General features: G+C 44.1%; 1 protein-coding gene across 5 annotated transcripts in view; it reads right to left on the reverse strand.

Annotated features, from left to right (window-relative positions):
* EPHA5 (EPH receptor A5) overlaps nt 1-13,563 on the reverse strand; it is a 195,964-nt gene that overhangs the window by 22,750 nt on the left and 159,651 nt on the right. For all 5 annotated transcript variants that reach the window (XM_065736765.1, XM_065736764.1, XM_065736763.1 and 2 more), the window contains 3 exons: nt 7,239-7,306; nt 5,386-5,511; nt 4,061-4,246 (listed from right to left, as the gene is read on the reverse strand). In XM_065736765.1, coding sequence (XP_065592837.1) covers nt 4,061-4,246; nt 5,386-5,511; nt 7,239-7,306 — 380 coding nt within the window. The remainder of the gene's footprint in view (nt 1-4,060; nt 4,247-5,385; nt 5,512-7,238; nt 7,307-13,563) is intronic.

Here is a 13,563-nt window from a genome sequence, read left to right on the forward strand (position 1 = left end):
CCAGAAGTATTATTTTTGAAATGAGAGCTGCACCCTGGGGCCAGGAATAATAATATCATGTGTCCCAAACACCACAAGCCCTGTCTTCAATGTTGGCAGACTTGAGTCTGTGCAGAGTTCGATGCACAGAATGGACCCCATGCTTGATGAGGAAAATCCCATGTACATATTCTCTTTTTATGCTAAAAAAACATTCTGGGATTGCACGAACACAGCAGGGTGATGTGTGCAGGTAGAAGAGCCAGAGAGGGAAGTGCTGGCACTGGTGCCAGGAGAACAGTTGTGTCCAGCCACAAACTTCAAATGCACATCTGCTTTGCACAAAAAAGTTTGCCCCCGCTCTCAGCAGTGCTGAGCCCTGCTATTTCAATCTTCAAAAGCTGCTGGGGTTGTTTTACTTGTTTTGTTTTCAGCGGGGAAAAACAGAGAAGCAGTGAAGTGAAGCTGCTGTTGTTTGAATGTATGTGCACTAGCAAGGTGTTTGCCTGCATTGCTGATGAGTGATTTAAGGTAAAACCCAGGTCCTTTAAGCCACCTGTCATGCAATCTCCGCAGAGAGCACGCTGCCATTTCTGATGTGCCCGGCCTAACGAGTTGCTGCGAAGCGACTGCATGATGGGGCCCTTATCTCTGACACAAAAAGGCAGCGCTGCAGCAAGACTGGCATCTCGTCACCCCACCGCCCTGAGGGACCTCCTGCACGATCCCGCCTTGGGTTTCCATCAGAGAAAATAGAAGATTTCTGCACCTATGTTTCATTATCTGACGGGCGCAGGTTGACACCAATTGTGAAATAAATTAGTCCCACACCCAAGAGCATGGAAATAAGGACACAAACAAAATAACTTTAAGCCAAAGTAAATTAAAAGTAAACATCAGCCCTTCTAATGTGCTGGTCTGATCCTGTGTCAGCAGGGTTCCCTCCTGCTGCTGGTTCAAAGCCATAAAATGTGAGCAGATGTCATTCCTACCCATGTACACATTGTCAGAGCAATGAAATGGGATGCTAATGGAAACGGGACTGTTGCCACTGTAAAGCTGAAATAGCTAAGGGCTATCTGCATGGGCACAGTGAAGACAATTAATCCAAACTAACTAAAGGTGAGCATTTGAAGTAATTAGTTAAATGGCACTGAGGCTCTGCATGAATATTCTCATTCAGAATTAAAAATGGACTGATTCGGTTTAACTTAATTTACTTCTGAAGTAAATCATGATGCATCAAAGACGTTTTATCCTAAAATTCTCAATCTATGATAGAGCAGTGACTAAATTGCTAAATGGGAAGAGAAGTTAAAAAGTACTCAGAGATAGCATAATAGTCTGAGATTCATAACGCTGTTTCAGTACATACATTCGCACTCCATTCGCTCCAAGTTCAATTTAGCTCCAGCAAGGAGAAAATGGGTTCCTGACCCCTCCCTGAAAGGCTGCCACAGTTCACATGGAAAACTTCAGTTTACTTTGGAACAGGGACTGGAGAAGAGGTGGGCTGAGTAACTGCTGAGTCTCCCCTCCTCAGGCTCAATAAAGACTGAATTAAATAAGCAAATGTGACATGTAAAGGAGAACAGCTCCAGCAGCTCAGATGGTAGAAGAGCTACCTGAGATGTAAGCTGGATACTAGGGACCTCAGGAGGGAGACAGCACTCCCGAACACCCATCCCGGTTCTGGGATTATATCTTTGCAAAGGAAACACCAATAGGCACAGACATTTGAGAGCACTGGCCAGAAGAACTCAGGGCACTGAGTTGGCGGAGCCATTCCCTTGGCTTCTAGGGAGCCAACGCCTGGATCTAACACGGAGCACTGGCACAGGCTGCCCAGGGGAGTTGTGGAATCTTCTTCTCAGGAGATATTCAAGACCTGCCTGGACACCTACCTGTGCAACCTTGTGTAGGGAACCTGCTTTGGCAGGGGGATTGGACTCGATGATCTCTTGAGGTCCCTTCCAACCCCTATGATTCTATGATTCTATCCAACCTTGGATACCTCGACCTCTGGAAATCCGGGAAAGTGAGGCACTCCTTCCTTCTCTACACTGTTTTTTGCCTCATCTTTGGGAAAAACATCGAAATCCAGAGCCACCAGTTATCCAACACAGTGGCTAGATCATATGGTTGCACTCGCTGCCTTTCTCACCTTCCCTTTGGCATTTATTCCCAGCTCCAGTTCCCAGAACAAATCCAGAGTTCTTAGGCCATAAAGCTGCTAGCATTCCCACACTCTTTGAATCTGATGTCTGCTTTAAGCAAAACCTGCTTGCTGGGGAGCCACGCCTTCTCTCTAAGCGCTAATTCTGCTCACCTTCTGAGGCCCTGCCAGCTAGAAAGACTCACATCTATGTTAGCAGCAGCTCTTGTGGCTGTGAACATCACTCACTTCCTGCCCAACAGCCCACTTCCCTACAGGGCTAGAAATGGTCATTTTCTGTCCAGGAAAGACAGATGTGGTGAGACTCAGCCATGTGCCCTTCTGTATTCTCCTAAAGACATCAAAAGCTTCAGCCTTTAACATGCACTCCTCATCCCATAGGCAGGCCTCTCCATTTATTTGGTTCTTTTCCCTCAGCTGAGTGTGTGAGATCACACTATCATATACTGCTCTGGTGGGGCTCACAAGGGGATGTCTCTGAGATCAGGACACACAACAAGGACATACTCCTGGGGTAGAAATGTTGCACAGCCTGTGGCTCTGGGAAAGCACACGTATTGTTGCCAGAACACAGTACCACTTCCAAATTCATTCTTTTTCTTCCATGTCTTTATAATATTTATTTCCCAGAGAAACCTATCTCTTTTTTTTTTTTCTTAAAAGTTTTGGGAAGTGCAGTTTCAAAGAAAAATGCAAGATAAGGCTGTTGGCTGCAAACTAGCATCAATTCTGAGTACGATGTGATGATATGAACAGGACAGACAGCCAGTATCTCTATCTTCTGTATTGTAGCTCTGAAAAAGAGCTGATCCTGTAGAAGATGCCTCTGGTGAACGACGGTCGGTACTAACAGCAGCCACATGGCCCCAGACACCAGCATTTCAATAGCAGTGGCTAAGTTCCAACACTACCAGTCATGAAGGCAAAAGGGGTGACAGCCATTCACACTTGTGAGGCTAGTGTCCCTCAGGCTAGCTAAAAACCTCCCCAAAACATTTGAAATACGTTTTTAAATGAAGGAGTTGTTGCCACAAAAAAAACTTTGATGCAATTATCTTAGCCAAGCTAATTTCTGTCTTGCAAATATTGGGTTGAAATAAAGCATACTGTGAAATGCTAGCGAGAACCTATAGGTCCATTTGTGGGAGGAAACCACTCGCACTCCTCCAAATCCTCTAAGGTTTCCAATCAGCAGAGCAATGACAGCTCTGTACCCTTCCTGCACCCTTACACCTCATCTAACTTCCATCCTTGCTCACATCCCCTATGAGCAATCATGAGGTCCCATCATGAACCTCTGCCAACACTTCGCTTCAGTGATTCCTCGAAATATGATGGCTGGAAATCATTTGGTTTGGCTACCCAGACTTTTGGTAGCAATTTTTTCTACCTTTCCCTGTCAGAGAAATCGCTTCCTATGTGTCAGCATTTCTTTGCTCACAGTGGGGCTCATATGGTTTCAAAGGCAAAGAAATAAAGGCAGGAATAAGAAGTGAATCTGATGGAAGCACTGAGAGGAAGGCTCGGCGTCCCAGCATTCAAAATGGTCCTGTGTGGCCTCACTTGGAAGGCAGAAGTCATGTGGCATGCTCCACTGGCACTCAGATATCCTAAAATACTCCTGTCTCCACCATCTACCCCCTGTCTGGACACAGCCAGGAATATCATCTCCCATTTCATTAACTTCAGGCCGTTGGATGGGGAATTTCTCTTAGCCATGTGTATTACACCTTAGGAGGTAATACCTCCATCATTTCTGTACCCAGATCTACTAAGTGTGGAATTTCAGGCAAGTGGAGTTTACTGCTTGTAGAGAAATGATGAAGCACACACTCAGAACTTGAGTTACCCAGTGTTTCCTCCCCCATGTCTCCCATCAGTCAGTCTGCAGCAGTCTGCACCTACTTTTTGTGACGACACCTTCTAGGTGGATAATGTTGGGGTGATCGAACTGCCCCATGATGCTTGCTTCTCCGAGGAAATCTCGCCTTTGCTTCTCTGTGTAGCCCACTTTCAGGGTTTTGATAGCCACTGGAAACTCACGTTTTCCTTGCAGTTTCAGCCTCCCACTGCAGACTTCTCCAAATTCACCTTCAGAGAAAATCAGAAAGAAAGGGATCAGAGTATGCCTAAGGAATGCAGAGCGCATATCTGTCTGTAGGATACTGCCTAACATCTACGGGAAGCTAATCAAAAATACCCAGGACAGTCCCACATTTGTGAATATGGAAAGTAGAACATCACAGTGATAATCGTCATGTTTAAACAGCACAAGCCATAAACACAAGAAAACTAGGAAGCTGCAAATCCCAGTATTTTAGAAAGATAACCAGAGCTGAATGAGACACTCCTGGTGGTGGATTTGATCCCACTCTATAGGCAAGCTGTTCCAGTCTGTAATTTTCCTAAATTTAAAGAGCTATGCTCCAAATTCCATTGGGCTTTTTACCATTTCATGATGTTTTTTCCTACTAGATGAAAGACTCCTGTCATATTCTGTATCACTGCTCTGTGTAGATCGCTGTAAAATACAAACCAGTTGCTTCTTGACCCTCCTTTGATAAGTTGAATAAATGGAATGCTGTTAGCCTCTCACAGCAACATATATTTTTATGGACTATGCACTCTTTTCAATTTTACAACTACCTTTTTCTAAAGGTAGCCTAAAAGGATATTCTTCCTGGTGAACAGTAAATTATCTTTAAAAACACAGTATCAGAGTATACCAGATATTCCTGCTGTTGGACGTGGATCCAAACAAAAAGCTTAACTTGAACAGAGATGGAAACTCAGTCTTCTACCCATGGAAATTAAACGCTTTGGACTTTGGTTTTTGCCTGTTTTTGCCCTTCCCCCATTAAAAAAAAAAAAGTCTCAGATCTCAATCTTTATTTTTGCTTCAAAACTGACTTTAATCAACAAGGAAAAAAAAGATGAAAGTGGTACAATAGAATCTGAAGATTAAGCAACTGATTTTCCTTAGTAGTCATGGAAGTAACTCAGGTTGGTCCAAACTTGTGTGTTTTCTGCCATTTTGAATTCAGTCACTGAAATTCAAAGTTGCCAACAATGGCAGGTTTGTCCCTGGCTTCTGCTGGAACAAAGGTGTGCTCCACAAACCTAGCAGAGTGCCTAACAGCACAAATACTTCACAGCCCTTTTCTGGTTTCCAGTGTTTTTTAAATGTCAGCCTACTGTACTGCTAGGGGTCACGAAACACATTTCCATACCAGCTCCGATAACTCTTTCAATGGTTATGCAGGAAGCTTCTATTTCCTTGGCAAACTCGTGGACGGCTTGATTAGGGTCCTCGTAGGTGTGGGGATCAATGTAGGTTCTTACTCCAGGCAGTTTAACTGCAAACACGAATTACAGCGTTAACAGCATGTGACACGGCAGAGGAGGATAATACCCATTCCTATCCCTTGCACTGTCTGCTTTGCCAGAAAACATGGCAGCAGGGAAATCTATTTCTACTGCAAAAATGAACAGATAATGCTTTTTGACTGCTCTCTGAGGATGCTCTGTGCTTTCAAACACAACGCAAGCGAGTGCTTTCAGAAAATGACATTTGGTTTATGTGTGACACCCATGCATCTTCATCGTATTTAGGAAAACCCATGACAGTGGTCAGATGGAAAGAAAAACAGCTCAAAATCCCTCTTGGTGCTGAGTAATGGGCTGGTCCAGGGCCTGATGCAAACCTGTGCCAACGGGAGACCCTGCTTCATGCCGAGGCATTGTCAGAGAGTGCCTGGGTGACCTTGGGCAGGCAGTTCTGCCTCTGCACACTGCGGTGCCTCATCTGTAATTCTCCCCACTGCAAAGGTTTATAAAGGCTTTGAGATGTTTGACAGCACTGGAATGAGCCCTGTCAGCCAGTTACAGCCCAAACAAGCAGCCCTCCTGCAGGAAGAAGATTCCAGGAAGAACAGCAGAAAATGCAGAATGCTCAGGAACACCTTGCATAGCAAGTCAGACGGATGGCAGTTGATGGAGAGCTGCAGTAACTTATGCCCTAGCACTCATATATTAACTAATCAATCAGACACATTATTTCGGATGGAGATACCGAAATTTAAATGAACAGAATATTTGCAGTACAAAGCCTGTGGGTTGTACCAGTGTAAATGTAATCAATACCAGGCTTTCTCTACAGGACTCGAGAGGAAAAAAAGTATTTTCATTATCTTTATTATAAGTTTGTTTTGACAGTCATTAAGGCTACTCACATGAAGAAATGCTCATCAGTCTAATAAGACAGCTACATTACACAGTGGCTCTTAATTGATTTGCTTCCTGCTGCCTTCATTACATAGCACTAATGGAAATCTGACTTTTGCTCAAGATACGTTTGCCTTTTCCACCCCAAAAGGCACTTTACTGTTACATATCCACAGATCCCACAACATTTTATTAAGGAAGGCTTTTCAGATGCTGGCTTTACAGGTACCAAAGGGCTGACAGTAATTGTGATATGTACCATCAACATACAGCATCACCATAGAGGCGCATTTATTCAGACCACCTTACAGTTGTTAATATGGAATTTCTGGAAGCTTCCTAAGAGCAAGAAGTGAACATTAATTCCTCATGCCTTGCAGAGGCATCCAAGGCAAAGAGTAGCTGTAGGCTTGGTTATCACAGCTCAGGGGGTGGAGCAAAGGTTAACAACAGGTATTTGGGACAGATGCAGCCAGAGCACAGACTGAGAACTGTTAAATGCCACCCAGACAAAATTAAAAGCATCTTGAGTCACACTGTGTATCCCAGCACCGTGAAACAAAACAAAATGGCTTGCTAGGCTGATTCACTGCAAACAGCATTGTGTTTGCTTCATCCTGGAAAAAGGATATGCAGGCATAAGCTGGGCACAAATAAGAACTGTTCCAATTCTCGTGTCTGCACTCAGTACTCCATGCAGCTTGGAGCCAGGGCAGATGGGGACTTACAGAACAACAGAATTATCTGGATCCTTTTGTGAATTAACAGCAAAATGATTCCTGAAAAAAATCTTGCAGTTGTATTTCTCGTTATCAGGCAGAGCAAAAACCACATATTTCCATGTTGGATTTTTACTCACTGTGGCCATTATGAAAATGCATCTTTTCTTCTTCTGGATCTTGTTTAGCCTTGCTGTAGCCACATCGCCTGAAAAGACAACAACAACAACAACAAAAGAGTGCTTTTGTCTCCGGAATAGCAGAACACCCCTCATTACCTCAGAAGAGCAAAGCACAAAAACCCAGAGCAGTGACAAATCCAACCTCTCAAGTGGCTGTACTGCTGCTGTCCCAGTTTTAGCTCATCAAACTACTTGCAATTTCCCTAACGGGATTCAGGGCCCAAGGCCCACTGACTTTCAATTGGACTTGTTCTTCTAAATCCCACAGATATCTCTGAAAACCCCATTCTGCCATACACCTAATTTAGCTATTATTATGAAGAAAAAAAGCAAGAACAGGAAGGACGATGGAAGGGGAATGGGATGAAACGTCAGAATTGGAGAAATGGGATCTCCTAGCCCACAGAGCTCAAACCCCAGCTTTTGCAGGTAGTATCTTGTATGTACTGCACTGTCCCTTTACCCACTGCACTTGCATAGAACTAAAAGTTCTTTGGTATGGTAAAAATAGCCTCATGCCAACCTAGCATGCAAAATGATGGGGTTCAAGCAAATGACTACCTGCTGGCTCACTGCCTTCCAGGGTCTCCTATATACTCCTGGCTCAGACTAGGTTTTCTTCACACCTCCTACCTTATCCAGGTGAGCTACCGTTCATGCAATCCCTTCTGACCAGCAGCAAGACAGATGGAAGGCACACGGTCACTGCCTGACCTATCTTACACCCGCTGCTGGATCCCACAACAGTTGCAAACACAGCCATATGGGAGTCACATCTTCCCCAGGGAACCTTCCTGTCAGCCTGTGTCTGCTTGGCCCCGGATTCAGCCCTCAGCCTTTGCACTGGTTCTCTAGGGTGCACCACCTGCAGTAGATGGCTGCTTCGGTGGCATTTCTGAGACCTGCTTCACACTGATAATCACTTTGGAAGCTACAGGGTAATTGCATAGGCAACAACAACCACTGTATACACACACATATATGTATTTTAAAGTACAGAATGAAGCGTGTAGGATGTGCACATATCTGCCATTCTTTTCAAGGATCTGATATAATAACTGGATACAGGAATTGAATTAACCCTTAAAAGAAACCACACAGATGTGAGACATGAGGACATTGCTTGTAAGAGTGAAAAACCCACAAGCAATGCTCACAAGCCAGCCAGCATACAGCTGTTGTTACACCCCCACCAGAAAGCCTCAAGTTGCCACTCAAAGCTGAGAGACTTGGGAGACTTCTCTCTCATCACCCAGGATTTCAGGACAGGGCATGCACACGCTCCAACATAACTCACAGCAAGGAAGAGTGTATGATTAGCAGAAACAAAACTGCAATTAGGAGGAGGCGGTAATAAGCATCTGCATGAAACATGCCCTCAGCGTGAAGCCCTATTACTGTGAACTGCTGTCTGCCTGGTTGCAAGGGGCCGAGCAGCCTTTCGGCTATAGGATTTTGGCACCAGATCTGTGAAATGATTAAAAACAAAAGCCCAGTAAGGGGATGCAGGCAGGGTTGCTGGGCTGGGTACAGTGGTACCTCTATGAAAGGGGAGGTGTGCCAAGGTTAGACAGGAAAGCGGTAGAGGTTTGCAAGTAGAGGGCAATGATGGATTAATACAAGGTGTAAAAATAAGGGGGGAGTGACAAGCGATGCAGGGGCACAGGCACAAAGATGACAAGACCTATACATGGGGAGTAATGAGTAAGCAGTCAGGCTGTCCATGCAGAGCGTGATTTCAGAAGCAGTGACAGAACCACAGCCAAGCAGAGACCATTGTGTTCTGAATGCAAAACCAAGGACAGTGGCAAAGAACAGCCTGGAGACACAGCCTGGTTTTTTGAACATGAACTTTGCTGCTGGTGGTGCTCCTCTCCTGGCTCTAGCAGCAGCAGTGCAATTTCCCACACCAAAACCCTAGCAGTAAAAATCGTTTTAAAGGGTATTTTGGTGTTTATGATCCCTGTATGAAAATAGATTCTCTTCCATGGTGCTGTTTTCCCTTGAAAGCCTAACAAATAAAGACAGAAGTCTCAGTATCAGTTCCCACTTCTGGCAATCCTTATGTTTAGTTATGTTTTAGTTGCCAGAAGTTGAATCAGTTTTCTGCAGAACTAACTTGCTGCATCGGAGTGTGTGCATAAAGGAGAGCGTTGTTTTGAGGTGTATATACAAAAACTCAGAATTCCTCAATTCATCCTTATTCTGCCTAAAGCATATATGCCAACAATGGCTTATAGGAAATGTGAAGATTTGTTTTGTTCATCTTTTCAAGCAAATGTCCCATTTCTTCCTTAGGTTTAGAACACTTTACATAAAATTTACTTTTCTACCACTACCCTTTTTATATAAATGTATCTCACTCATCAAGAGGGAGGAGAGAGAGAGATATAGGCAATATGTGACCACTGATATACGGGGTTCTAAGCACATCATAAAGCAAAGCACTGTTGTACCACACAGGGATACATTTAAAGGGCCTGTGTGAATAAGTTGGCTTCAGCTGTGCCCTGTAGAACTACCTGAAGAACGAGGCTATAGGCATCCTGTCTGGGGCTAAACCTCACTTCCTCCATTCTGGACCTTCAGCTGGTTTGGATACTACACAAGAAATAAATTTCCCGCCTTTCTTCCCTACCTAAGTCCCACAGAAACCTGCTATTTAATATTAGGAGTCCTGATTCAGTACATGAATCTAACTAGTAGATAAAATTACATAAATATTCTGGTTTTGCAATATGTTCTCTTGATAGAAAAAGCTCCTATTTGTTTGGGAAAATAATCTATTTCTGCATATGTATTTGCTCTTAATACTTATTGGAAAAGCTCCAAGTCTGAAGTCTCCTGATGAAGATTTCTTCTCCAATTTATTGTCATTGTACAAAACAGATTTCCTTCATCTTTTCCATATCACATACAGCAAAAGCACAAAGATCCTGATACTGCCTCCCACTGTGCTGGAGACACTCAGCCAAAGAGTTAATGGAATTGAGCAGCACACCTGGATCTCAGCTCATTTACTCCTGTTGTGGATCTGTCCCAGTTTCCGTATCTAGAAAATAGATGTCCTCTATGCACAGCTCTATGTTTTTCAGTGAAAGTACCAGAGGAAAAAAGTGAGACTTCAGATATTCTTCAAGCATCATGTCTTATTTAAAAACTACTTGCAGATTGGCAGGCAGCTCATAAAATATTTATGGAGCAGATTATTACAGTGAAGTTGTAAAATGATCCCTATATAGGTTTATAAAATATAAAACGGACAGGTAGAAAGATGAAGAATCCAGCTGGGAAACCAATGCCCTCTGCCTTGCATGATGCCAACTCATGGAGAAAAATCCTTCCAGTTCCAAGAAATGAGGCAGGAGGATGCATGTCCTTCCTGGGCTGACTTGGATGGTTGCATCTGACCCAGTGCTTCAGAACACCCTTGCTGGGTGGTGTGTGTCTTCTCAGCTGCCTGGGGCACACCCAAAAGCCACAAAATGCCAAAGTTTCCATGTCTGGGGCACCCCCAAAAGCCACAAAATGCCAAAGTTTCCATGTCCCTGGCTTGGGACACCACTCTGGTCACAATCCACGCAGGACAAAGACAAGGGATTGTCTCTAAAAGCATCAGGACCTTGGACATCCAAGCCCTGCATAGTGATGTGGCAGTCTTTATGGACCTTTTTTTTTTTTTTTTCTTATTGCAGCAAAATGCCAAATCATTTCAGCACATGGCCAAATCAATACTGAAACATGGGGATAACATTCAGAAGTCTTTGGTGCAGTAAGGGATCTCACTTTATTAGGTGCACCCAGTAGCATAAAACAGTTTGTGTCCTGAAGTAGGACTGTCCTGAAGTAAACTGCTGTCCCATTCCTGCACATATTCATACATGTATTGTATTTCTTGAGGACAAGACAAATTAACCTGGTGCACTTCTCTGAAACAGAGATGAACACCCACTTGCTTTTCAGGGGTCAGACCTTCACTCAGAAGCATCTCTTTTACTATAAGTCTACTTCATAGAATGCACCCAACCCAAGTCGAACTGTTCTGCAAGTTGCTGTTTATGAGGGGTTAATGCTCAGTTCAGGCTTTTTCTAAAATGCTAAAGCAATGAGGCTGCATACATGTTGCAAGGCAGAACAATGTTTCATCCAGAGGAGCAAATGAGCAGGGCTCTGTCCATCTGCCCAAAATCCTGTCTCCTCTGCTTATGTTCAAACAATAGCTTGTAGAGGAGACAGTTTTATGCTGGATAAATGATGCTGACATCAAGAGCCAAAGACAGAAGGCCTTCCTATAGTGATGCTGGTCCACACCCAGCATTCACCTTTCTTGCTTACAAATCTAGAATGTATTTAGTGTCACACAATGAGTAGTCCCTTCAAGGGACAACTGTAAAATGAACAATTTTTCATACTGAGTATTGTCTCCTATTTTTCTATCCACTTTCATCCAGCTTTTTTTCATGAGGTGTCTGTAATGAGTTACTTCCATCACACTGGACCAAGCTTTTACCACAAGTAATTTGCAGCAAGCCACGTAGCTGGGAATATGACTCATTCAGCTCCTCCTCTACCCATTCTCAAAGACCTATAATTTAGAGAACAAGATCGAAAGAGCAGTAAAAGATTGTGAGACAGCAAGCTACAACCTTCAGTTCAGGTCAAAGACACTCCAGATGACTGGCCCAGGAGGAACCAGGGCAGGTTCACTTCCTGATTGCTGCTTCCCAGTTGCTCTTCCAGCCACTCCTGTCCCCCTCAACTACGAAGTCCTGCAGCTGACCTCCAACTAACTTGGACCCCTTACAAAGGAAGTTACAAAATTCCAGTGGTGGTATTTTTTGCCTTTAGCCTTCCCCTGCCTTTGCACTGAAAGACTCTTTGCTTTCCTAAATCACTGCAGAAACTATTAAAAATAATACAAGCAAGATACTGTTTCCTTCTCTTGCAGGAAGTGATCTTCATAAGTCTCATTAAAGAGGTTGTCATGCCTTCCTCTAGAACAGTTGATGACATCCGTGACTTCAAGTAACTTCTCCCATTTCCCCTCCCAGAACAGCAGGATGTTACCATATTATTCTCTCTACAGCTTAGAAGGAAACTTGAGGAGAGCATTTTCCAGGTCGGCCAACTTTTCCCTGCACATATCTCTCTCTACAAAACCGTTCAGTTCATTCTTGTTCTGTTCACACTCTGTTCCTCTGAGGAGGTATTTCCAATACCTCCATTGCTGCCACTCTCTTCTTGTGGTCTCGGTTGAGGAAGTCTGAAGCACAAATCCCAAAAAGGGACTGCTTGTGCACTGGTGGTACAGGCATGACAGAAAACAGAAATAACAGGAGGTGTATGGCAGAAATACAAAGCAGAACAGCATTTTGCAGTCAAACACTTCAAGCTGAGCAGCCAAGCTTGCTAATGCTGATCTTAAGCACTCAGAAGTAACGAAAATCAATTTAAAGATACCCCAAAACATTGCACTAAAGGACTCAGAAATGGTCCAACTTGGTGACAGCTGTGCTCCACCACCAGAGACCACAAGCCCGCTGACATCATGCAGGGCCTCAGCATCCCCCAGGAAACACAACAGAAGAGCTTCACACATCTCACCCAGCTATGTTGCAAAACCTTCAGAGCTTAACACGAGTAGGACATCTTGGCACACCGGTGATCTCAAGGAGGTATTTGAAAGGGGAGATTTCACAAGACTCCTAGCAGTCTTAGATTACAGCTGATTCAGAGATCAAAAATACATTTCCTTCCAGGGAGCAACTCAACCCACGTCCAGTCAAACCAAGAGAAATTAAACTCACACTTCCTTTGATGAGTAGGAAAAGAGGGGAGAGTATAAAAGAGCAGAAACTGGTGAGGCAGCCTGACAAGAGGTGGTGGCAGAACACGGCAGCATGCAGCACACACACCCAGCTCCCAACGCACGCAGAGATATGCCCAAGGCTGCCAGGACATATCGCTGCAAATAGCACCATGTCATCAGACCAATGACATACTGCTCGTTCCACTGACATGCACGTTACATGCCAATAAATGCCATAACCTGTACATACCCACCTGCCCTCCACCCCTTTTAGAGGACAGATACCCCACTTGTGGGGGCACAAAAAGCAGAATTTGATGAAGTGTCCAGCACACATGATGTTAAGCTCTGTTATGACACAACATCTCCAGTGTGTTGTCTGGATTGATCATGGTGTAAAGTATCAGATTTTTCTTCTGGGAACCCTGCACTTGCTGGGGGAACACTGCCTTGGGTCATGCTATTTCCAGTTGT

Source organism: Cyrtonyx montezumae, unplaced genomic scaffold (genome assembly GCF_038088225.1).
Source record: "Cyrtonyx montezumae isolate F1298 unplaced genomic scaffold, pur_monq_1.0 scaffold_2, whole genome shotgun sequence".
NCBI classification, from domain to species: Eukaryota; Metazoa; Chordata; class Aves; order Galliformes; family Odontophoridae; genus Cyrtonyx; species Cyrtonyx montezumae.